This window comes from Ips typographus, linkage group LG4 (assembly GCF_016097725.1).
Source record: "Ips typographus isolate SLU linkage group LG4, UJ_Ityp_2.0, whole genome shotgun sequence".
NCBI lineage: Eukaryota > Metazoa > Arthropoda > Insecta > Coleoptera > Curculionidae > Ips > Ips typographus.
In genome coordinates, this window is record NC_138425.1 from 3,336,257 (window position 1) to 3,364,048 (window position 27,792).

At 32.8% G+C, this 27,792-nt stretch overlaps 1 protein-coding gene across 7 annotated transcripts in view; it reads left to right on the top strand.

Annotated features, from left to right (window-relative positions):
- Window positions 1-26,033, top strand: part of ttk (zinc finger and BTB domain-containing protein ttk) — a 41,367-nt gene extending 15,334 nt beyond the window's left edge. For 2 of the 7 annotated variants that reach the window (XM_081979168.1, XM_081979167.1), the window contains exons 2-6: window positions 6,102-6,562; window positions 9,218-9,635; window positions 22,131-22,280; window positions 22,432-22,611; window positions 22,668-26,033. In XM_081979168.1, coding sequence (XP_081835294.1) covers window positions 6,143-6,562; window positions 9,218-9,635; window positions 22,131-22,280; window positions 22,432-22,611; window positions 22,668-23,101 — 1,602 coding nt within the window. In that variant the 5' untranslated portion in view covers window positions 6,102-6,142 and the 3' untranslated portion in view covers window positions 23,102-26,033. Of the gene's footprint in view, window positions 1-6,101; window positions 6,563-9,217; window positions 9,636-10,730; window positions 14,388-15,363; window positions 20,599-22,130; window positions 22,281-22,431; window positions 22,612-22,667 lie in introns of those variants that run through there. The other 5 variants (XM_081979169.1, XM_081979172.1, XM_081979173.1 and 2 more) reach the window with 5 other exon arrangements.
- The last annotated feature ends 1,759 nt before the right edge of the window (window positions 26,034-27,792 follow it).

A 27,792-nucleotide genomic window follows, 5' to 3' on the forward strand; every position in this document is an offset into this window, starting at 1 on the left:
TAACATTTTGAACAGTGGCCAAAATACGTCTCTGACCACGACAAAAAATTTCAATTAAAATTTTTGGTTAAAATTACCTTGTTCAAAATAAATCAGAATTGTTCTTTTGATTAATATCTGACACGTTAAGACAAAAGTAAATGATGCATTTTAATTGAAAAACATTAAATAAGATACTTTATCCTGGAACCTTTTTTTAAAGTGACTTGTATGGGAATTATGTCTAAAACTATGCTAAATAGAAGATGTTCCTGATTACATTTGGGTCATATTAAGACATCTCAAAAAGTACTATAGGATGACCAGGAAGACTGAATCAAGGGTTGAACATTGCTATATTTTGTTATCTTTTTTAGAGAAATATATGGTTTTTAGAAAATGACAATTTGTTACATACATACACTTACATACTTTTAAACAGAATTTAAAAATTTGTAAAAAAATTGCAAAAAAATAATAGTTTTGTAACGAAAAAAACTATGTTTTAGTTTGTTCGTACCAACACGTTACTAAATATTTATTTCCTTTTTAGGATGTCCTATTGAATTAAAAAAAATGCATTATATTAAATGAGACAATAGTTTTTTTTCGAACAACACATCCTTTCTGATTAAAATTAATGGTAAAACTAATTGTCTGTTGAGTATTAATGATCAATTAATTAAATAATAAGTATTTAATGAAAAAATCGTATGCCAGCTTTTGATTATTTTAAACTTTCTTTGAATTTGATTTTGTTCATTTTTTTTCTCGGTAGTAACACATTAGAAATTTTAATAGTAATTTTAGTGTTAGGTATTTTTGCGATATCAGTAAATGTTACTAAATCCAGAGTCACCTGATATTAATTTTTAATTTTAATTTACCACAGAAGAAATCAACTAATTTTGAAAAATTTGGATGTGTTCCATTCAACAATGTTACTTTTTTTGAAATTCATTCTGAATATTTAAAATAATCCTGTTGAGACTCCAGTCACAGCTATTTTTGTTTAGTTTTTCTACTTGCTTATTAATAAAACCCACTGATTTTCCTCTCTGATCTTCTGAAATTGAGACAAACAGTATTTGGAACAACGCAGATAGAAACATTTATAAAAAAAAACCACACACACTAAAGAAACAGAAATAACACTTACTTACATCAAAAAGTGTGTCGTAAGTATCAAAGTGATGTTCGAAAAAGTTTTACATGACTAGAAAAAGACATGAAACAAATTCTTAGGAAAACAGATGATTTAGACTTAAAGAGAAAAACCTCATAAAACGTTATCTAAATCTATACTGCAACATAGTGGAACGCAGTCAAGAAACCTAATCCGAAAGCGATTTAAGGATGTGGGTAATTGAATGTTTGTACCATTAAATGGGTCATGAAAGCGGTTAAACCAAACATACTTACTCCGGGCTATACAGGGGATAAGCTGAAGTTAATTATTATTGAATTTTTCTACCAATTAGCAGCTTGGTACTAGTTTAATTTTATTACACCCTGTTCAGAAATGAAGGTGTAAAAGGACTTTCTCCTGTCGAGGGCTTTGTAACCATTCTCTTTGATGTCCTAGAAATAGTAAATGAATATACTTCAAGATGGTTGATAAATAAATAAATAAAATTAGCACAATTGTTACTAAGTCTGTGCAGTGATGGATAAAGGATAGGGCTTTTGAAAAAGTGCCTATTGCTCAGTGAACCGTGGCAGTACCAGCTCGAATGGAACTGCAAGTTTTTTTTATATTGTCGAAGACTTTGAATTGCCTCTATCAAGTGTTATTTGACTAGCTTAATTGGTGGAATTACCTGCAAACTGAAATCTTTTGACATTTATTCAGTTTTTGTAAGTTTAAGTTAAATTTGTGTTACTTTTTCTTGCGAAATTGTTATTAGTTTTTGTTTGAGGATAGTAATTTCCAATCAAATTGACTGATGTTTGGTAGCTTTCATATACTGGACTGGAATGTCCCAGTTTTTGCTTGTTTTCCTAAACTTAAGAAAGTCCCTAGATTGGTCACATGATGCTGTGACTTTTACGCTTAATTTATATGATACAGTGTTGCGGTTAAGTGTATCGGTAAGTTAGGTTTCTGCAGGCTCATTTTAGTGTGTATTGTTTTCAATTTCACTAATCTTAACTTCTAGATAACTTAAATTGAGATAAATTTACAGATTGGTTTAGTAGGTTATAAATGTTATTTGCAGGTAATTAACCTATGGTGACTAAACTTGTGGTTATATGGACCAAAAATTTGTTGTTTTTTTTGGAATTGGAAGGGATTTTTTTAATTTTTTGTTTTCTGGGATAGTTCTACTATGTTTAGAAGTTTTTTTTAAAAAGGTTTACAATTTAGATATATTTTAAAAAAATCCTGTGTTTACCACTTTTTGGAATTTAAAAATGTATTGCTCTTATATTTCCTTTCTTGTCTACTAAGTCAAACTATAACCCAAAAGTAGTATAGATGACAAAATGCGGCCATTCAAGCATTTAAACTATTCCCTAAATTTGAGATAGCTATCTAACTAAAAAACGTTGAAAAAATTTTTTCAGGTAATTATAAAACCAAATCATTTAAGTTAGCATGGAGAGGCGAATTGAGATGTTGGAAAACTTTGAAAAACTGGAGTTTTTCTGTTCTTTGAACATCAATAATATGACCATATTGGCATCAACTTTTTACTTTTATTCTTTTAAAATTAAGTCAGTGTCGACACTTACGAAACTGAACAAAATTTGACAACAGTGTTCCGTGATCCTAACTTGGTAATTTAACCGATATTAGTAACTTTTTTTGATTTAGGTGATATCCATAGCAGTTAAGCTATTTTCTATAATATAAATTCAGTCTAAATGACTTTAAATGCTCTAAACCTGAACCTAAACCCTAGTTTCTAGTTAAATAACCAAAATTTTTGTAAAAATGCCAGAAGTTGCCAAAATTTCCGTTGAAATGCCAGTAAAAATAACATCAATTGCCTCAAAATATATAGATAATGTCTCATAAAATCCTCACTTGCATCACAATACCACGAAATGCTTTGTAATACTTCAAAATACATCATAGATCAGCTCTAAGTACATAAAACTTAACAATTCAAATAAAAATTTACAATTCAATATCAGGGTTGGACTGGCATTTTTTTAGTAATAATAAATCCTGATGATTAGTTTTCCTAAGAAAATGTCGGCAAATGTACGCATTATGAGTGAGATTTTGATAAAATAAGTCCCATATAAAAAAAATAAGTTAGAGTTGATACTTCCGAGACTACCGAGACTTGGCAACTTTTGTCTAACCGATCTTGTAACTTTTCCAGTTTAGATGATACAGTATAGGTAGCCCATAGTAAATGGATCTTCTATAATGTAAATTCAGTTCAAATGACTTTAAACTCCCTAAAACCGATTTTCAGTAAAAGAACTGGAAGAAGTAAAAGAATTTTTGAATTGTTATTTCTTTAAAGATGTTGAAAGGCCAAAAACCGATCTACTGAATAAAAATTTCATTATTTCCATTGAAATACCAATAAAATTAACTCCAATTGCCTCAAAATATGCAGATAATATTCTATCCCATCCTAATACCCTCAATTTGCATCACAATACTTTCAAATGCTTTGTAATATTTTAAAGTACTCATCACATTAATTGGAAAATACCTCAAATTACCTTGTGTACACCAAAAATTCTTCAGCTAAAAGCCCTTCGTGAGAAGCAAAAAGAGGTATTTAGGTACTCTAACTTACTACTAATACTACTAATTTAAATTGTTGCTATAAAACCAGTGGGTATTCTATAAAACACACCCTACGTTTATAAAAAATTGATTAAGAGTGATTAATAACCCTTATCAGTTTAAAAAGTTTGCTAACAATAGCCTCGTTTTAGCCGTCTAAAGTCGACTAACAATTCCAAACTGTTTATTCAGTAACTGATAAGCCCAAAAGTAGTGTCTCCATCTCGAGTATTGCGTTTGAATAACGACAGTTCCACGTTATTTAGAAACGGTTCCACTACGTGGTACTCTAAAGACGATTTTGTTTAACTTGTCTCAATGGATATGCTAAAACTGCACGAACCCTGAGAAAATTAATAGAAATATACCACCTCCGCTAATTGTATGGTTGTGACGTCGTTTGGTACGCTGAATTCTCGAACCACCATTCGAAATATTTAACTAAATAAGATGACTTCGCTCTCCGGCACATATGTAAAGTTTGTGCCAAGGTGACCGGACTGGCCAAATTAAATACACAATAGAAACCCGCCCAAATACTAGTACTGGGTAAAATGTGGTCATACTTGTCTATAAAAAACTATTGAACTTTGCTTTACGATTTTTTCAAGGGGAAAGTGGTTTATAGTGGGACACGGTACCGATACATCACCCTCAGTACTATCAAACTGAATATTAGTAAATTTACCTTAGTACCTACTCGGTTCAGTTCTCTACTCAGTCTTAGTACCTTATGGGTTTCACATAAAAACATACTGTATTATTATGTTAATTCGCAGATCTAACAAATGCACTGAAGGTATAAGAGTTATTACCACACATTTATCAACATTATTGAACCCGCGGGAACGGGCAACTTTTGCATGCGGAATAAATAATTATGTTAGCAGAACCCAGTGGTTAAATTCATAGTTTTCACTTATTTTAGCCAAAATTTAAATCTTTTTTGAGGTGGAAACTTACAAGGCTACTAAAAGGCAAATGCTGCCATTGTGGGTAATTCAATAAAGTCATTTCTTTAATTAGAATAAAATCAGTTTCATATAAGAATTTTGCCCAATTCCATGTTTTCCGTGACCAGCAAATACTTCATTATGGTTTTCCTGACTTAGTCTACTAAAATCGTGAGCGCCATGAACATGTAGCGTGAAGGCAAGAGTACTAGAATAATCTAAACTAATCCTAACTAATTATCAATAATTAGCATGATTATTCTACCTTGTTGTGACAGTGTAGCACTGTAGTCGCAACTATCGTCTTCAATATCCAAATTGTCTTTCTCCAGATCCAGTCAAAATATCGTGCCTTAAAAGAAGGGACCCAAAAGCTTGATTATCTAGAGGAAAGAGAAGTCCTGTACCTGATTTATTCGTCTTCTACTGTGTGAGCTGCTGAATCAATAGTGTTTCTCGTTCTGAATAAATAAGCACAATTTTTGATTTTTAAAAATATTTGGTCTGGCACGAGCAGACAAAATTAGCTTTTGATTTTTTGCTTTGTTTATACTTAGCTGATTGGTCACGAACCAGTCAATAGTTGAAACCTCCGTTAGGTAACGATTTAAAGAACTAATATTTTCAACTTTTGTAACTATGGTGGTGACATCTGTATAAAGGAAATAGTCGGTTCATGTAACTTTTCTATACTTGTCCTCTAAGTCATTTACAAAGCTCGCACTTAACAAAATTCGAATTTAATACTGAATCTTCCATATTTGTATGTGGAAAATCTTGAAAACTAACTGTGACAATGAAAAAACAATTATTACTTCGAACCTACTTTAACCGCTGTTGATTTTGTTATAATGCGTGTGTGTGCAGCAAGAAGGTGGACACATCAAAAATCTAAAGTAAATATAATGAAATGTAATGTGAATGTTTTCAAAGTGTCGATGAAACATGTTGGCAAATTGTACTGGGTGGTCAAATAAGAATGACAGTACACTGTTCCTGGGATACTATTTATAGTAGGCTTAAATGTGGCCATAGGAAATTTCATTTCATTTCAACTCCCTAAATACTCCAGATTACTCTGATATTTGCAATAAGAACGTACAGCAAAAATATTATACTTGAAGATATCTCTATTCTTTATAAACAACTTTGCTATTTAACTATTTGTCCTGTCTCTCTCTAAATTGTAAATAAAAAAACCAAAAATGTTGTACTATATTTACCATTCTCCCCTACTAGGAGATTCAATAAAATACTTTCCGTTATTTCGTATGGGGAAGCAAAGTACAATTTATTCCTCCATACACTAACTGTTTATTAAAACTACCTTGAAAAATTTACATACCAATTAATGTTCACTCAATTGTACTCTACGCTGTTGCCATTGTGTGCTAACCATTATTTTTTCTTTACAGGGTGGTCAAACAAAACATACAAAATTCCACCTGATCCGCTCATGTCCGGCTTACCGTATCGGTTTCCGCAACAGTTTAATCAACCAATACCGGCGGCTACCGCCCCAACCAACATGGCCACGCAACGTTTCTGTCTACGCTGGAATAATCATCAGTCGAATCTCCTGTCTGTCTTTGACCAACTTCTCCACGATGAAAGCTTTGTTGACGTCACACTGGCAGTGGAAGGGCAACTTTTACGGGCGCACAAAATGGTTTTGTCTGCTTGCAGTCCATATTTCCAGGCCTTATTCATCAACCACCCGGATAAGCACCCTATAGTGATACTTAAAGACGTTCCCTACAGCGATATGAAAAGTTTACTGGACTTTATGTATCGTGGAGAAGTTAGTGTGGATCAGGATAGACTGACGCATTTTCTGAGAGTAGCGGAAAGCTTGAGGATCAAAGGGTTGACCGAGGTAAGGATTGATGTTATAAATAGTTTATAATTTTTATATATCTCCTACAGGGTGGCAATGGTAACTTTGACCAAAATTGTGGGGTAGATAAGGGCTACATAGACAAGTATTTTGAATTCATGAAAGTAAGTAAAGTAAACCTATGTCAGAAAAAAACCCTTTCGGAAATACATTTGTCTTAAAGCTGATCTTATATTTTATGATTCCAAAAATGTAGCGAACAAACCTACTAGATACAAGATTTCAAGATCCACTGCATAAGTATGGACAAGTTTTATCTTTTGGCGGTTTAGGTGTCGCTTGACAAATTCTATTCATTGCAGTATCCAATTGGTCATTTACATCATACAAAGAATAAGTTTGATTGGCATTAGTACTCATCAGTCTTCTTCACTTTATTCCTTATGTTAGGAGTGTGCCTTCATCCCAATTATTCTTTACACTCCATGGATGATAGTTACTTGTAGGTACTTTTCTACAGCCTTTGACCAAAGTTACTGTTGCCGCCCTGTATTCTAAAAACTTGGATTCTTATTACACTTAAATCTAATAAGTTTTCGTAATTAGTCTATTCAATAGACATTTAATGACAATGACTGAAGGACAAAAACACAAAGTCGATGCCTCTAAACTTATTTTGTAGGTGACGAATTTCGGCTAAAAAGCCATCATCAGACCGAGAAAAATAACTCAACACAACGATCACAACAGCGGAAAACATTCGAATGGTAGGAGGATTCTGCCAATATTGTTTGTGGCATCGACTTTGCGTCTTTGTAACTTTGTTTAAATTTAGTCAGTTATTAGCCTGATACAAATCATTTATAACCTACTTTTTCAATTCTATGTTCGTATAGCACAGACATGCCTAAAAGGCACAAATTGACTTCAAAACACTCGCCCATTATCGCATGCACTTTGTCGATTTTATTTCTAATAAGCGTTAATCAAAGTAATTCCATAGAAGCGACCTCATTTTATTGCGCCATGTATTTAATAAGAACAGTCGACCCGGCTACGTATTTGGTAATAGCTTTGAAGAAGAAGAAAAAAGGCAAAGTTGTGTAGGAGAATTATATGAGCTTGGTTTGGCTTTTAGTAGCATTAAGCTACCTATTTAGCTTATTAATTTTATATTGGTAATAGAAATTTTATAGTTTTCTAAGCTCAGCATTTAAAGACGTAAGATGACAATATTTTTCCAGAATCACAACACACATAACAAATCGCAAGTTTTCGAAAACAGAAACAAATTGTCAACCGCTATCCACACAGGCTACGAAATCAATAATTAATCTCACAACTTTGTGATTGAATCTGCTTTAATGCAGGTGGGCGTGCTCGACATTTTGCAATACAAAGGAACCAAGGAATTATGTCTTAGGGCAGTTGGTTTTCTATTATTAACCATAAAACGTCTTTGGGTTAGAAAGACTTGAAGAAGTTAGTCAAACTTGAAGAACCGACAAAAAACTTTTATTTATCAAAAGATGATATCTATATTAATTTGAAAAATGTCGGAAAAATGCGATCTAGCTTTTAAAACTTTTTAAAAACGACCAGTACTGATTTTGGAAATGTACATGTCATGAATCACGAAATATCATCATGATCTTACCGACAGGCGACGAAAAAATAAAGAGTTGCTGTTATGTTTTCCTTTGGTTGGTTTGATGTGGACCCGGCATAAGAAATGGAACAATAAAAAGTTGGGTTGCTTCTATGAAATTATGAACGATCATATGATTCCAGTATCGTTAGTTATTCCAGTTACAATGCAACTTCCTATAGGAAATACTTATGTTTGCATAATTTTTTGCTTTAGAACCATCTATCACAAGACGTTCACTCATTTATAACTTTTTAATATAGTGATATTAATCATAGCCAATATTTCAGATAATAGTAATATAAAAACTCAGTCCTTGTGTTAAACTATAATAGAATATATAGATATCAATAGTATGTATTCTGCTTAAATGTATTGCTGTTAGCTTTTATTATAACCGCAAGTTCCACCAATTTTTGATATAGGTAAAATAACAAGCATAAAATGTAGGTACATTTCACACTTATAGCAGATAGAGATAGTTATAGATAATAATTTATTTGGAACGTGTGTAATAGATTTTTTGTATACAATGCTGAAGAAATATTTACAGCCAATTCTAATCAAATAGGACGGTTTTATGAAGAGCTGCTCAGTGGTGCAAAACAAAGCATTATTGTGGTTGCTGTTTCTATAGGTACTAGGGAGCTCGTGAGAATCTCACCTTATAAAAGTGTGTCAGACTACTACGGTTAGCAAGTTTAAATGAGTGCAGAACAAATCGACAATAGAGATTAGTGGTTTATATTGGCTTCCGTAGTACACCTACCAACATCCAACCAAAAAATGACATGCACGATTTATTATACTGTGTACTTTTCATTTAGAAGCTTTACAGGGTGACAATTGTATGAATAAGAAAGACTATGTTATGAAAATTAATACCAAAAACTACACAATTTAATTAATCGTTAGGTAATAGTCGAAGCACTAAACATCCCAAAATAATCATCAAAAAAGTGTATTTTAGAACTGAAATTTCTTAACTACCCTTCTGTAGTAGCACCACCAACCATCACTAATTCTTCTATACCACTTTGAAACAGGTGAACGAGGAAAAATGCGACAACATTGCCAATTCGCTAAGCCAACAAAACACGAACATCCCCAATCTGCAACGCATTCAGCAGCAACAACAGCAAAACAAACGTTTCGCCTCGTCGCCACCATCAGGCACGTTCAACATGTTGGGCAACTATCTCATGCAGCCGAAAAGGAAACGAGGTAGGCCGAGAAGGTTGTCGGGCAATTCGAACGGCGACGAATCAGAATCCAAGGACAATTTAGTACAGGGTAGTCCGGAAATGTTGGAAGTTAAAATGGGTATGGACGGTTTTGCAGGAAACAATTCCGATGGTAGTACGAGCAAAGAGGAGGATGATGGTGGTAAAGTTAAGGATGAAGTGGAAGAGCCTGTAGCGGGTACGTCGCATGAACGACGGGATTCCGATGATATGCCTGTGGGTAAGTCGCTTTTCATATTTTGTAAAATAAGTAGTTTTTGCCTGCTTAGTTCCTATTAATAAAAAAAAAATATAAAAATCGGTCGGTGTTAGTGAAGGGAAAAGCTATATAATATTATATTCTAGTCGCGATTTTAATAATAGTGTTTTTGTGGTGATGTACAGTGCGACATGTCGGTTAAGAGGTGAGTTTGATGTTATAATTTTTCTGAGCTAATTATTCACCTAATTAAGGGAAAAGAACGTAAGGAATGAGCCTGCAGTAGTTTTAGTATCAAAGCCAAAACAATTGTGGATGTAAATCAGCGGCCCATTCCCTATAGCTTTTCCCTTAACTAATACGCCCGAAAGTAATGTGTTGGCCTATTGCAGCGTGTTCTCATATTTCATTGGATTGATAAGCATATTTTGAAAAACTGTGACGTATCATGATTTGAAGTAATCTTCGTTCCAAAGCAGCTATTTTCAGTTTTTAATATCGATAAATAACACATTTGTCATAAGTATTGATGCATTTTGTTCCACATCTGAAAATATTTGATCTTGCTTGGCGTACAAGTGATAGAAGAGGAAAAACAATAATTATTGCTTCACTTCTGTTTGCTGTGGAGCGGAAATTACATCATTTTTGCATAGAATACAGCATGAGAAATATAAATATGAATCCAAATAAACAAAAAGCTTTGTAAACTTGGCTTAGAGACAGCTATATATATGTATTTTATTATAAAATACAATTGTAAGTCTAGACACAATGAGAGATATAAGATTCGAAACAATCTTGGGTGTTTGATCTGAAAAATTGATAGTTAAACTTACTTTCCATCTCTTCATTAACATATTGTCGTTATAATTGTCTGTGTATATTTTGCCTCAAAATAGTGCAATTGTCAGCAGGAATTAATAAGTTCTTTCTTCTGCCTTATCTTTCTGTCAAACGCTTAATAATAACTAAATTAAGTAGCATCAATAATTAAGCAGCCAAAGCAATTTTTCTCGGAAGTGTAAGCAATATTTTCAGAACCAATAGGCCAATACATTGTATAGGTATATTTCCAGTCCTCACAAAATTATTAAGTACTACTTAACGTTGCAGCCAACTTAAAGCATCTTCAAAACAACAACGTGCAATGCATCAACTTTAACTCGTCTTTCCGACAAGAATACGGACTTCCGTTTCTTCCCAAGCCAACTGTGGAGGTGCCAGTTCCTCCGCAACAAACCCATCCTCTAGAACTTCGAGTAGAACCAAAATCACTGCCAAAAAAGGATGATTCATCATCTTCCTCGGATTTAGAGGTGGATGAAAGTGACGTCATTTCAGATGTCAATAAAGTACCAAAAGCTTCAAACGGTGAAGTGCCTAGTATTGAAGCTAGTGGCAAGAAAATGGTAGATATTGATGAATTTATGAATTACGAGGTGATAGTGGATGATCCACAATACGACGGACCAGTTTGTCGCTATATAAACTATTCAAAGAAGATCTCAGATCCTGATAAGTCTGCTAGAGATTTTTGTATTAGAGAAAAAGATAACTTGTACCGTTGTTCAGTGTGCGACAGAGTGTACACGCACATAAGCAACTTTTGTCGACACTATATGACTTCACATAAAATGGACGTGAAGATGTACACATGTCCAGTGTGTTGTAAAGATTTTACTAGGAAAGACAATATGTTGGCTCATTTAAAGATCATCCACAAGCAGAGCGGTAGCTAAACGCCAATTTAAATAATTTCAAGTTGCTGTTTTAACTATTTAGGTTTAATCCTCAGCAACAGGATATATGCAGGGTTGCCGTCTGTAAATACAATAACAAAGTAGAAAGTCCAAATACTATTTTTATAATGATATTTTATTCATCGGTGTTTTATGTGGTTTATATTCGTAAATTTGATTCTACAACACACTTTGTTAATCAGCACTTTGTTAAAATTAAGTAAATCTTTAAGTTACGTCGGGTCAGAGCAAGAAGATTAGTCTTGCTAAAAACCAAAAACATAAAAGCAACTTACTTTTTAAGTAATTGTTGAATGGTTTGGTGATTCCAAGGCAAAGGTTTTTGCATGTCGAAAGAAATAGTTTGGGAGACCTCAATGCAATTCTGCAATGAAAAGAATAATATTATACTAGTGCCTTTGTATAGTGGTTCTTCAAAGTTTTCTGCATAAGATAGAACCAATTTCATGATTACCACGATCTCCCGACTTCATTTCTTTACATTTCTATTTGTGAAGTCATGTCAAACAGAGACAGTAAGGGAGCAGTTGTTAGAATTCACATTCATAGCTGGTGCTGATATAAGTAATTCTCTGGAAATTGCTACTCGTAAAAGATGGTTAGAGCATGATATTTTCATAAACAAAAAGTTGTGAAGAGTTTTCAAAATGAGCGATATTCGAAAAACACCCTCTAGTTTGCGGCGCAAACTGACATGGTATCGAAATACGGTTTTTGCCATTAATCTTTTTTTCCAAAAATCTAGACATGAATGCTACTTGTAAATATTAGAATTTGCCTTAATATTTAGACCTGAAAGCATTTACATATGCGATAGAAAATCAACATTTGGACTATTTAGGTGTAGAAATAATTTGTAGTTGCTAAAAGATATTAAAAGCAAAAAACCTATTAAGAGACTGTTATAACTCAGAAAACCAGACACTGCAAAATGAAAATCTTTAATGTGCAAAAACCAATTTTTCACCGCATAATACTTGATTTAAAACAATAATAATTCGCTTTCTTTCATTTCCATTATAAGCTTAAATTGCATTTCACTGTTAAATAGAGTAAAAAACCGAGGATACTAATTTCAAACCCACTGTTTCTGTGAATTCAATAATAAATGTGGTTGGACCACAAAAATATATTACGACTAGACACACAAGAAGGAATTTTTTTATTTTATATGATAATTAGTGATAATTATAATTTTTTTTTAATCACTAATTTTAGTAAACTTTTACTAGCTCATATACCGCAAATCAAGTCTTGCATTGCTGCCAACTTAAATGCGTGATTATTTCACGATGAAGCTTTTAAGAAGCTTATAACGAGTAAATTTACCAAACTCAAATTTGGGAATAAATTAAAACATTTTTAAAGATAGCTAAATTGTGTAGTATTGTGAGTTTTGTCTCTGATGTCATATTTTCTTTTTTACCTCTTATTGCTTGACCCGTAACTTAATAGATTATAGATATGTAAATATAAATTAATTTGTATATAGATTTTTTATTAAAATTCGATCTTGATAGCTGCATGTTGCCTTATATTTAAAGCACCGATTTTTTATGATATACACTAGTGTGATTTATATATTTTTTTGCTGTATATTTATCAGATTTTATTATATATTATATTATACATACATTTTACTATGTATAGGGGGTACTAGTTTTTATGATCATTGTTAGGAAAGTGAACTTCAAGGTATTTTACTGATACACACATCATTGTCCGTTTTCTTTTCCTTATTGAATTTTGCAGGGGGTTTAATTGTTATTTAATGTTGATAACATACATTTTTGGTTCTTTAACGATACTAATATTCCTAACTAATTTTTATCTGAGAATCTTGCCCTTAGTGCCACCGTTTCTGAGTTTACCATAAAAATTACTCAATTATGCCATTTTACCTAACGATTTTTTTATAGACCTTGATCAGAAAAACTGGGACACCCTGTATAAAACCATTTACCACGAAAAAATCTACTTATACAAAAGTGTTTGCATAATTTAGGTATTAGATAATATGTATTTCAAATAATATGTATAAGCAAACCCCTTTTTATCTGTTCAATATGTGAATTAGGGGAATTATGTCGCCGGTGTTTGCGCAATAACTGTAAAATTTGAGACTGCCACAAACTTGATAATCTCGGACAAACAAATTAAACAAATAGCCTTCAATCACCCCATTTTCCTTAAAACGCTTGCATTGTACGCATTCCGCTTAGACTTTCTTCACTTCCCATGTAAACGAGCACCTAAATGCAATCACCGCAATCAGAGAGGAAATCGAGGGGCTAATTAGACCTGTTTTACAAATACGCACATATTTGTATTATTAGGGCTACCTGTTTGTTTAATTGATTTTGAACGGGTCCTAAGCGAATTTTAATTACCTGCTCGTTAATTAAGAAAGGAACTGATGAATTTAAATATTTTATCCAAAGAGGTCTTAATTTTGTAATAATAACGTGTTTTACTATATTTACTTATTTGATACAGAGTGGCCAGAAATAAGTGTGGCATACTTTAACCGAAAATTCTACCGATAAAAATATAATATAAAGTTTAAGAAACATTCGTATCTACTTTCAAAGGCCTTATTATAATATACAATTTCTTCTTTTTTCTTTATTATAATAAAATAGACTACAAAGACTTAATAGTAGAATTTACTGTTAACGTATTGTCCATAGATTTCGGGACACCCTGTATTGTGAGTAGTCATTAGTCCTACTCATATAGTTGTTTTACACCCATGTAAATAGTTGCTTTATTGTCTATACATTATTGTTTTATAACTTTTAATTAATCTGGTTCTTGCCCTTTTAAAAGCCTACAAGGACGACTGAAGCTATTTAAGGTATGTTTGTATATTTTAAGCGCAATGTTTTTATTTTTACTTATGCCTTTATTTGACTTATTGTTTACTTTAAGTTCCGACTGGTTACCTTTAGTTTAGCGCATGTTCGTTTTTCGTATTTAGATGAAAATAAAGTTGAATTGCTATATTTTATATTTTTGGTTTTTCTTTTATTTGCTTTACTGAAGGAGAATGTTATTTATCTGCGAAAACATTAAAATTAAGTTTAATGCTTGAATTTTACTTTTAGCAAAGATATGAAACAAATTAAAGAGTTTCATTTTTTTTAATACACCTAAAGCAAAAAATTGGCAATTGGCAATATAGAAACCAATTTAAATCCTTAAAATAATAAATCTATTTATCCCGCGTTTTATTTGTAGAAAAAAGTGTCCAAATGTACTAGATTTAGCTGTCAAACGTTCAAATCGTGTTTAAAAATATCTAAAAGTATTCAAACTGCCTAAAACAGTTTATGAGCTTAAGCCATCTAAATTTTATGTGACATATTATCAACTGTCTAATAATAATAATAATATTGAATGACCTTGTCTTCAAAGACATGACAATCAGTGTAAATCATATTATTATGCATTTTATACTCGTACTTTGATGAAACCTAAAAACTTTAATAAAATCTGGCAACTTTCTTAAAAGGCTCTATCGTTTAAGAGTTGGCAACACTGGTTCATTTTTGTAGATTGTGTTCTTTGAATAAGAGAGTAAAGCGTAAATAGTGTCACCACTGTCTAACGTGCATCGTTATTTAACAATAAAAAATAAAGTTAACCAAGATACTTAGTTCAAAATAACCGTTATTTGTGATGGCTTAAACACTATACCTTCTTGTGAAAATCTGTTTTGTTACCAGTTTGTACTGATAATATTGGTAAAACTCTAATTTAAAGACAGTACTTGCACTGAACTAGTCTTTTGGGTGTAGTATAGCATATACAGGGAGACCTTATTTTGTTTGCTGTTTTTTTATGTTAAGTAGAACAATATTGATAAAGTAAAGCGTTTGCTTTAAGCCATTGCATGCTGAAAGGATGGTTTAGTCCTTTGCATAGCTTGGCGTTGAAATGTTATTAATGGTTTGATATTTACTTACATTTTACTTAATTTTCAGATATACGAAACATGACCCAACAACAACTTCTCACGCCTAAAGTGGAAGTAACCGAAACGTTTGATGGCGCAAATTCGACGCCCGATTCGAGTCGAATTAGCACACCAGAAAGCGTCTTTAACAACAATAACAATATGGGCACCCCCTCAACCAGTGCCAACTCAATGAGCGCGCCGACGCAAAAACCAGTAAAACAACGGCGCATTCGACGTCGAGCGACGTCACAAAGTCAAGATCCTGCGGAACAATTAACGGAAATGTCAGTCAGGGGCTTGAACTTGTTCCGGTACGCCTCAATCAACGAGGGCATCTACCAATGTACAGAGTGTGCCAAGATGGACATCACGAAAACGTTCAAAAACAAGTACAGTTTCCAGAGGCACGCGTTTTTGTACCACGAAGGCCAACAGAGGAAAGTATTTCCTTGTCCGGTTTGTTCGAAAGAATTTTCCAGGCCGGACAAGATGAAAAATCACATGAAAACTGTGCATGATTGCTTCATGCCTAAGGACGTTGTTAGTGACGTCCTGTATCCTCCGGCTACTTTGGGATATTATCCTTCTATATAATTTTATAGGGTGGGAATCTCGTGTTTTAAGTTTGGTGCTATTTAGACTTTTGGGAAAGCAGGAGAAGGGTTTGAACATAAAAATAGCTTTTTTTTGGTTAATGTTGGTAAAAATTCCACTTGTACATATTTTGTGACATACCTACAAGACCAATTCACTTTTAATGTGATTCAAGTCTTTATAAACACTATTTTTTTTTAAATAAATAGTTTATAATATTGAACAGTACACTGTGTACATAACGCTTTAATTTGGTTAGTATTGTTTGTTATTTTTATACATTGTTGACAAAATTTTAATAACTATACAAATCATATTTTTTGTTGAGTTTTTAAGGTGTTCTCAAGAATGTCTCGACTTGGGGAAAAACTAGATGTGGCGTGCCTTTTTCAATTATAGAGTGATTAACGCACAAAAAAATTACAATATATGTAGGGTGATATACATATATTATATTTAAATCTCTAATTAGATACCATTATTTACAAAAAAAAAAAATCAAAATTGTTAAGTACTTGTTTATTATGACTAGTTAAATACAAATTTTGTTGTTTAAAAATTTGCTTGCGACAACTAAATTCTGATTGGTTGTTCACATTTTTAAAGCTTTACTCTTATGAAAAAAACAACTGAATTATGTTTAAAATGTGATACTTAATATGTTCCCAAAGGATAAAATATTCGGAGTTCGTTTTTCCATACTACCAAGCATTAAGACTTACAATCTTAACATAAAATATGTATCACTCACTTAAGTTACTTTTTACAAAAAATCAAACATTTCAACGTATTTACTACCAAGTAATGCTTCCTAAAGAGCTTTCTCAGAGAGGTAAGTTGGTTATTTTAGTACAATGAGATGAGTTAAGAAACTGTATCCATTTGTCTATTACAACTAAAGCAGTTTCTGTTTTTGCTGTGGTGAGGTGTGGAATATCAAATTTGATCACATTTCTCAGGACTAACCAATGCAATTTTGAAATTCCTAATCAATTTAGATACTATTTTGTATCATTTATTTCTTCCGTAACTCAGAAAATGTGTTTTTCTCCTAGAAATTGATCTCTTCAAAGAGTCATCTGAGATGGATTTGCAATTTTTAATTTGTCATTTTAACCCTGTTTTTCTGGAACTATTGTAATTTTCTTGACCGTTGTACCTTGACTTTTATAGTAACTGTAACAGGTATGGAACAAATTAAAGAAACAAAAAGTTTGAAAATTGAATAAGAATTTTGAATTATTTTATGCAAAAAATCATTGGCACACTAGAAAAAAGTTTGGGAATAGGGCCCCAAACTCCAAAAAAAGAAATATTGTACAATCTTTCAACAAGTTGGTAAAACACATAGGTACAGTTTAAATTTGAGCTAATCTTAAAAAGAAAAAATGTAATTAACACCCTGTATTTCTTTAAGGAAGCTTTTTTGGAATATAGTTTGTATAGCAAATTATTTTTAGACGTAGGATACGAGGTTCAAGTTTGTGTATGAAAACCTGAAACACCATTTATTATTATTTTTTCTGTTTTTCTTAATTGACATCCCTAAGGTGGAATATAAATTAATATAAATTAATGGAATACAATTTATTACTCAGGAACTTCCAATCATTAAAATGAAGTCAATTAAGATCTTTTGTAAGTATTACTGGCAGTTGAACTAGTTGATCTGTCTTTATCATCATAATTGCTTAAAGATCTGGCTGAAAGCACTTTATTGCTCTTCAAACCTTCTTTCGTCTTATTCACTTCTAACAGTTAGCAAAACAACTGTCATGGACAACACCGTTGTGATTGTGATTTTCGCTCTTTTGTAGAGCGTCCGATATATTGCTCGTCTAGACTGTCTGTGGTCTGATCGTTAGTTGATCTACCGTGGTTATCTGATGATGCTGTAACATACGGAACTTTGGTAGATAGTTTTTTTGTGTAAATAAGCCACTGGCTCAAAAGACGCTGGTCCAAAACTACCCAGAAAGTTTAGTTCAAATTAATTCAAAATGTTTTATGCTTATTAAACTAGAACCGTTCAATTCTCCGCTAGACCTTTTTTGCAAATAGATGTAAGTCAGGTTTGCGCGCCGGCCAATATAGGTTAAAAAGAGTTAAAATTTAAAGGTTAACAATTGGTCAAAGTATATTATCGTAAAAGCGACGTAAAAGTTAAGATTTGTTATTAAAAAATTATAAAACCACTCATTTCCAAGCTTAATATTTTTAACTTCTTACTCGTTTTTCCTTTACAATTAAGAAACTGCTTAATCGGCGTAGGGATGTCAGTTTTGTTAATGAAAATCTCCTCTCTGCAGCGTTTTGCAGACTTTTTTATGATGTAGAAGCTCCAAGTGATAAAGAATAATTTTTTTGGTAGTTTCGCAGTGTTGCTATTATAATCACTCGCGATACTCTATACGTCAAGATTTTAAATCTTGGAAACTAATTCCCGTAGAAATGTTGACTAATTGCAGTAATGTTTGCCTTCAAACTGCTTTTTACACAATCTGTCGTTCGAGTTTGCCCCTCAGTAAGAAAAATATTTCTCTCTAGTAAAATACGTTTTTTAAATTTATGCAAAACTACAAGAGTTTAATCATAAAGTATCGAAAAATGGATAAAAATCTGTTAGGTTAGTTCAACTCGTAAAGTAAAACTTTACGATATCTAAGACGTTCAAAACAAATGTAGAGCTTTAAAAATGTACCTAATTTTGAATTAAATTATTTTGCGATAAAGGGATTTTTCAGGCATTGTCTTTTATACATCACTCCAATAAATTGATTACTTTAAAAGGTGTAAATTCAATCCTCTCCTGCTTGTAGTTTTCATCTGGAATAGTTTATTTAACCTCGACAGGAATCGACTACTTACACAAAAAAATTCAATTTCCTTAGCAGCCGATTTAAAAAAAAGTACAAGAATAGGGCTAATTTAGATAATGTGATTAACCAATACGTTTTCGTTATGGTTAAAAATAATGTTATTAATAACAATTTAGTTTTTAATAGCTTTAAGGAAATGATAGTTTATTTCTTTAACAGATCTTTTATTGTCTTATTATTGTTTCTTGCATATTATATTATCTTAATTGTATTTTGTAGCCAGTAAAATGTATAATAATTAGACTCGAAAACTGACCTTATTTAAGCCAGATAAGCCATTAGGCACAATTTGAAACAAATGACTGTACTGACAGATGACAATAATATTAATAATAAGATTGTAGTTGATTTCGCAAAACTCCGCACAAATTTTGTAATATATGTATACAAGGTCTCCCAGATTTTGTGACAGCTAATTGGAACAATTAGGATTTCTTTGCTGCCATTGTATTCAGCCTTCTCAGTCTCAGATTCCGATGTTTTATAATTAATACAGTTATCAAGTTAATTCGTTATCGTCTTTAAATCAACTAAATGGTAAGGAAAATTGGTGGAGCAAAATAAACATAGAATAGAAATTAAGAGCATTTTTGTTCGCATTTAGCAGGATTCGAACAACAGCGATTCCCTCTATTTGCCCCGGAAAAGCATAGACAGCTAGTTCAAATACTATACATACACTTATTAATGTTAATTAATTATTATAACCTCAAAATCTGAAACTAGCATGCATATTATCCATCATGGCAGTAAAATAATCACGTAACCTGTATATTTGCTGTCAAATCTGGGACATTCTAAAAAAAGTTTAGATCAGATTTAAAATTGTTTATAGTACTTTAAGGAGTTACATGATTATAATAATTTATAGGTGTTGGGGCAAGAACTCTGTTTTCTTTTGAATAACTTTAAGAAAAAGTGTTATTTATTTTTTTCTTTAAGCTTATTATTTTTTGTTTTGCTGTTGATTAATTCTACTTCTACTTATACAGAGTTTTTACCATTGATTGAAGACTTTTAACGTTTTATTTTCATACTTGTATAAAAATGGTTGGTTAGTGTCACTACAAAAAAAAAGAAGAATGGGCGTAAGTCAATTTCTACAAATGTGCATATCTGTTTGTCTTCATTCTTGATGGCAATAGCTTTGAAAGAATTACAGTGTGATATTTTTATTTTCATTTTCATTCTTTAGTTTAACATTTTGTTATTAAGGCCTTGGCCAGTTTTCTATCAAAGTTCTTCCAAAATAAGACGACTTTTTGACTCTTTGACAATCGAGGTCGTCTTTCTCTTTTTAATGCTAAGAACTTAGTAAGTGCAATTAACATAAATAGTATATCAATGTAGATTTAAATATATTTTTGAACAAATTAATACATTTTTGATATAGATTTATAAAAAAGTCCTTTAACTTTGTTATTGTTGACAAGCAATATACGATTGCCTATACAAAAATGTTGATAATAAAAAAAATTCTTTGTATTATTATGCTTTTATTATTGAATTTTAATTTTACGGCATTTTTGTGATCATTGCAGAATTAATGTTTTTTTTTGTTGTATGTACCTCCTAAGTTAACGTCGTAAAAATTTAGTTTTTAAGTGGCCTTATTACATGGTGCAAATAAGTTGTATTATAATATTATATAACCCCTTAAATTTTCTAGGTTATTATACATATAATATTATATAATACAGTTACAAACTGACTATTAATATTAATAAATTTTGTTTGTTTAGTTATGTATTTTCCTCTATTAATAAAGAATCTACCTCTAATAGTTAGATGATTATTTTATTTCTAGTTATGCAGTATTACCAACAGTATTTTTACGCTCTTAGAACCGTTTTACACATCCGTACAATTTAATTTATGGGCTTAGGTATAAGATGCTGAAAGAAAGACAGTTTTGGACTTCTCAGAGTAGTCACACTGATCGTCATTTTGTTGAGATGAGTTTTATATCACATTTTATCACAGGTTGTGACAACATTGGTCGGGTTTTATGAAAGTACAGCGTTGGCAGGCAGTCTATTCAAAAGGTCTTCAAAGAAAAGTTTCTGGATTTTAATCTGTGAGAACCAGACCAGCTGATGGCAAACAGGGAGTAGCATTTGGATAAGATTTTCTTAAACATTTTGAAGTATTGATGTGCTTAAATTGGAATTGCCAAAGGTGTAGGTTTCATGCACCTTGTATCTACACTACAGGTTATTAAGACTGAAATAGACATTGATCTTTTTGTATTTATAACTTTATTAGATGCTGCCTCTTTTCTTCCTGAAACGTCGGAGCGACCAGGATTTTGATAAAATGTCTTATGTGCCATACCTTGTCGAATGCATTAAACATATCCAGCAGGACTGCTTCTGTTGCTTCTTTTGTTGAGTCCAACAGTTATCCCCAACACTCAGAAGTTCTATCTATAGCAGTCTATTGTTTACGTTATTACGTTATGTTTCTGCAGCGTTGGTTAACATATTTATACTGATCTAATATCATAATCTAGTCGTTATAGTGACATAGATTTATTTCCTGCATTGTCTATCCATGCTCCCAGGTGTCCAGGGAATGGGAATATAATGTAAGCATCAATTTTTTAGCGTTTTTTATGGTAGGTAATTTGGATTGTAGCACGTTAAAACGTGCGGAGGGTTACCTTGTTATATGTTATTTATATTCTTGTAGCTAAGAGAAGACGATTTGTACGTGTCAATCTGAGTGTTCCAATAATTGTTCTCATAGTGTGGTTTAGTTTTAAGTCCATTTTTTGGGTGATGGTAAACCAGTCCAAATCCTAAAGTTCGTAATGTTTTAGCGGTAGAACCTCATATAGTGCTGCGCCGCCTGTAGAGGATGTTATTCCTAGTTCGCCGTTTTTCAGTTGAATTATTTTGGTCGGTCTTATAGCTCAGTGTCCTATCTAGGATGACTGACAGGTTATTTTAGGCAAACGTTGTGGTGGCGTAAGGAGTTCTCGAAGAAGATTTGAAGCTGTCTATTTGTTGTTCTGTTGGAAAGATCATCATCACCAAGTCTAAACCCAGTTGCTTACTGCACATGGCAACTTAGTGTTCCAATAACTCCAATAACTATTTGGGTTCGGAGAGAATATGGAAAGTGTAAATTTGGGAGGTGCGAGAAAATCGCATACATGTGATAAAGGTCGAAAAAGTTACTTAAAATGCGTATTAGAGCAAACGGAATAAGATGGGATAATTTAACTAAATAATCGGGTATACTGCAAAACAAATTCTACATCTAATGAAATTTTGATATGGAAACAAAAATCTTATTTAAGTGGTTTGTTTTTCAGAAGAGTTTACAGATTACTCCCAAGAGAATAACCAAAATCACACCAACCTGCCTCCCTCATTGACTGTAAACATAGTACCTCCAAAACAGGAAAGTGTCATCATATCCACTGAGGAAGCAAGAAATATGCTGCACTTCGAAGAAATCAAAAGTAAGTATAATTAGCATATTTCCTTTTGCTCATTGCATTATAACAAAAATTTTCAGGCATATCATAGTAGCATATTATGTAGGTATAGTCTGTAGTCACATATTCCTGCTCGGTATGTTTTCATTATAATGATTTAAATTAAATCTTACAGTTGAACCAATGGATCCTTTAGAAGACGTCTCTAAGCCAGACGTTACGTTAGTACCACTCTCAGCAGATCATGAAAGTACCACGGGCGTCCACTTTCTCACAGATGAAGAGTCTTCTAAAAGTGAGGACAATTACGAGAAGAAAAAGTGGGATTTTCTAGAGTATATGCCTCAACCTGACGGTGGTTCCATTCATAAGTAATCAACTACAAAAATAAGTAAATCTGAAAAATTTTAGGTAGTGTGGTTTGTAAACGTTGCGGTGAAATTTTGGCATCGAGAACACATTGGTACCGTCACAAATACAAGGTTCATGTCAGCAATTTTGGGAATCCATCTCCCCTGTTCAAGTGCGACTATTGCAATGTCTTCTTCAAAAGCAGAAAAGGTTATATTGGTCATCACTCCACTAGACATTCCAGTGAAGGAGATACTGTTGAGGAGAGTCAACCAAAGGATGAAATTCCAGTTTCAGAAAATGCTGAACCACCTATAAATTCATCCAAAAAGAAAATCAGTGATAAAAGTTTAGATTGGGAAGAACAAAGGGTTAAGGAAGAAAAATTGGTTGCGGACATTATTAACAGAGTGAAGAGAGAGTGCGAAGCTCAGGGAGCTGTAGGATCTCGAAGAGGCTATAGCAGAAGAACTACATCTCTAATGAATTGTTAAGCTACTGTGGAGTGGAAAATGAAAACATAAACTAAACTTAACGTCCTGCAATAACACAATTTAGAACTGAAATCTGTCAAAATTTATAAAGAAAAATAATGTCTTCCTAGGTGTCTGTTTAGACGACTTCTAGACAAACGTTGTGCCAATCATTGAATGCCAAATTGTACATAAAAGTTCCTGTTATACTTATTATAGCACGTTAGCAGTTTTGATCAGAATGTACAAGACTGCAAAAGTTATTTCTTAAAGAGGTTGTACGGAGTTTTAAAATTGAGTATTTCTGGTGCCAAAGCATGAAACATATACCTATTGTAATTTAACATGTAAGTAAGTAGATCTATATATTTTTTGTATATATTATATATTATGTAAAACATGTATTAATTTTAGCTTCAGTGTCAAATAAGTACTTCCATTTACTAGTATAGTATTGTTTTATATTGATACTTGTATATAACGTGTGCTCATTTCATTAATTGGTTGCTCAATAGTTCAGACCAGCTGCTCAAAATACATGTATTAGTTTTAGCTCTGAAATTAGTTTTTCTTGGTCATTCGTGCAATAATATGCTGTATATATTTTCTTTATATTGAGGATATTCTAAGTAAGTGATATTAGGCTAGATTATTCTCTTAACGATTATTTTAAGATGTTACATTCTTGTTTATTTGTTCTAGTAGTGGTATACCATATAATGAGTGATTTTTTAGCCGTTAATCTCACAGGGTGTTCCATCTAAGCGGTTGTTAAAAGATACGTGCTTGTGATACATTGTTGAAGCAAATAGTAATGAAAAAAGTGTCATATTTCCTTAACTATTTTCAGGATGTCACACAGAAAAAAAAATTGTCCTTTATGTCTCATATGTCAAGACTCAATCAATGTTTCGTATAAACAACTTTATAAGTAACAATTTAGCTTATAATATATTTCTGTTAATTTGGCTCCCCATTATCCAAGTGCAAAATCTTGTCCTCAGTTTTTCTAGCACATTTGGTTTGTTTTTTAACATTTAAGGTAGAAGCAATTGGTCAAACAAATAAGTATATATTCAAAAGTGACTAGTTTTTTGTTCGTTTGTGCTTGGTAAAAATATTAAAATATTAAAATAAGTTACGCCACGAAATTTATTACGTTTAGCGTAGAAGTTACTGCAAAAATCTAAATTAGATCCAGCAAAGCATATTTGAGAGAGTAATGCATTATGCGGAAATTGTTCAACTCTGTTAAACAGAATAAATTAAAAAAGAATATCGTAAATACATGGCAGTACTATCGGTACAAGCGTTACTAGCGTAATTTTCTGGAGATAGAAATAAACATAATATCAGATTTGCAAGAATGTTGCTTAGATAGTACACTCTGTAAATATGCACTAGTCTACTGGTTGTATTGAAAATGAGCATTTCAGAAATTAGTCAATGCACGTCTCAGCGTAAATTATATCAATCATCGTCAATCAGTAAAGTAAAGCTGTAAGTGTTCTAACTGGCTAAAAACAAACCATTATCGTCAGACGAAAAAAACATTGTGCCAACCAAAGGCAAAGAAAACCCAAGCATTTTTGGATACTCGGATTGACTCGATCACCACCAAATGAGTTCGATTACTGACAATATTTAAATAATCCATATTGAACACTAAACTATAGTCTACCAATAAGAAAGAAACTCTGGTTAAATCAAGCCTTACAATCCTGAATTTCAGTTCTTCTTCTTCAGCCTTCTTCCATTCGTTTTTGAACATATGTCCAGCTATCCGGAACCAGGTTCCACCTACTTTTTCATTGATATCTTCTATCCAGCGCGGTTGTGACTTTCCTCTACTTCTCGTTGATTCTCTAGGTTGCCAAAGTATAACCCTGATGGTCCATTTTTCACTGTTCTGGCGTGCAATGTGCCCTACCCAGCTCCACTTCAACTAGGTCACTCGTGATATTACGTCTGACCTCCTCTGATCCTTTTCTCACTCTATCTCTAAGGGAATTGTACGTTCCATAGCTCTCTGAGCCACTCTCTAGCGATCAGCACTCTGTCTAGTCAGTGGTGTTGTCTCCAATCCGTACGTTGTCACCGGCAGAATGCATTCATCATAGATTCCTCAATTCAAGTTCATTGGGATGTCAGTGTTCTCCAGTATGTGTTTAAGTTTACCGAAAGCAGCCCTCGTGAGTTTCACTTGTCTAACTATCTCCACCGTTTGACCTTTTTTTCTGTTGATAAAGGTACTCTTTGACATTCTCAACTATCCGATCTCATATGCTAATATGAGCATTTTCGGGGTTCATTCTTTTCTTCATCTCTGGTTCTGTGTGATCTCATATCTCTACGGATGGCTTTCTTTACAGATTTGTTAAGAGTTTTAGTAAGGTTTCAATAATCTTATACTATCGCAGTTTATGGACTTACCTTACGTTATGAAACTGAGCCTGTCTATGGTGGGGTATAAATGAAAAATAGCGAGTACGTCAACAAATGTTAACTTAAAAAGTTCAAGCTGGACAAGTAACTGGAAAGCAGTGTATAAGGAAAATAATGAAGTAAAACGTTCTCTCATTGTTAAGAATACCGTTTCCGGAATTAGGTCCCAGATGGTACTATACTATTACTACCATGATATAGTCTGTTGAGTCAAAATGAAAATAATATATGATAATTTAGTTTCTATAGAAAGCGCTTATTTCTTTGTTTGGAATGTGTCAAATACAAAGCCAAACGTAATATTCAAAATATTTACCTTCCTGTTACATAACTACGTCATCTCAGTTTCCTTTTTGCTATAGTAGCTCTTATTTTGGGAGGTTTTTATGTAGCCGGTTATCATAGTTACCTTCACTTTTATATACCTACTTAATTATATTCTAGTTATTTAAAATTTTTTCCAAATGTAATTATTATTGGTTTCTTATTAAAATCTTTTTAAGTACAACTGTTGTCTTTATGCGCCTTGTTTTTTTAAATTTTAGTGTAGTTAAATGGTTTGCATGTCAATTGTTACAGTGGACGAAATAGATGCAGAACACAGGAATTCGGTTAATGGTAATGCTTCCACATTTTTTATAAAACAAAACCACAAAATTGTGGATTAAAGAAGGTAGGACTGATAACCTACAGTTCCTACATCGCAAACTACTGTCTTCGGTTATTATTTTACTACAAATAATCTATCGACTATGTGTGTGACCCAATATTGTTCCCTCTCACTGATCTTTCTTACTCAAATCTGCGCGAATGAGGGTCTCATGCTCTGATTTCTTGTGTCCTATCAACATTGTCCTTGTCTCTACTGGTATAGGGTGCGGCAAAATTTACCCACCCAAGTTTCTCTGAGAGAGAAGAAAATTCAGGGCAAAAAATTTAAGTTTATTTTATGAAAACTCTCTATAAAAACATGTAAAATTATGTATGAAAAACAACATCGAGTAAATGACTACCACGACTAGTCAGACAATGACCAACTCTATTTTGAGCTTGTAACATAACTTTGCTCAATAATTCAAGTGGAATTTGAGTAATTGCTTCGCGAATGTTTGCCTTTAATACTTCTATGGTCTGTGGGCGATTAATGTAGACTTTACTTTTCAAGTATCCCCATAGGAAAAAAATCTGGTGCCGTCAAATCAGGGGAATGAGGCGGCCACTCAACATCTCCATATTTTGATATGAGCTTGGTAGGAAAAACGTCTCTAAGATGAGCGACAGTTTCACGAGCTGTATGACATGTAGCGCCATCCTGCTGAAACCAGAAGTTTTGTAAGCCATGTTCTTCCAACTGTTGTCGTAGAAATTCACGTATCATTGTTCGATATCGTTCTCCATTAACAGTAACTGCATCGCCCCTGGCATCTTCAAAAAGAAAGGTCCAATGATTCGATCTGAACATATTGCGCACCAAAAAACAACCTTTCGATCAAACTGCACGTTCTCTTGAATAATGCGCGGGTTTTCTATTCCCCAAAACCGATCATTTTTTTTTGTTAACACGAGCAGAAAGGCAAAAATTTGCCTCGTTGCTCATTATCAAATTTTGCCAAAAATTGCGTTCTGCTTCCGCTATGTGTATCACAATTTGTGCGTATTGCAAACGTCTTTGAATATCAATTGGCTGTAGTATGAATACTGTTTGAATTTTGTATGAATACATATGCAAGTCTAAGTGCAAATTTCTTCTTAAAGTCCGCTCGGATAACCCTAATTGCGTCGCACGTCTTCTTTTGGAAGTTTTGGGTTCTGCGCGAACATCAGTCCGAACCAGCTCAATATTCTCATTTGAACGACCAGAACGAGGTCTTCCAGTATGCTTTACATCCCTTACTGTGAATACTGTGCCACTTTCCAAAAATGGGTTTGCTAAATGTCTAATTGTTTGTCCGTGTGGAGCTCGGCGATTGCCGGGATGCGATCTCCTAAAAGCGCGTTGACTTAAAATTATGAAGAAAAGTTTTGAAAATACAATTTGACAATTTCTGCACGTTGTTAAGCTGAATACCGCTCCATAACAAAATTCTCTATCTTTCTACTTTGACATAAAACTTCACTTTTAACAGCTGTCAAGAAAATAACAAAACTATAGCAATATTCCATAGGTGGGTATATTTTGCCGCACCCTATATCTGTGCAGATGGTAGGTTATGCTATATTGACTGAGCACTTGAGCAAGGTTAGCGTAATGAGGTCGCTGACAAGTA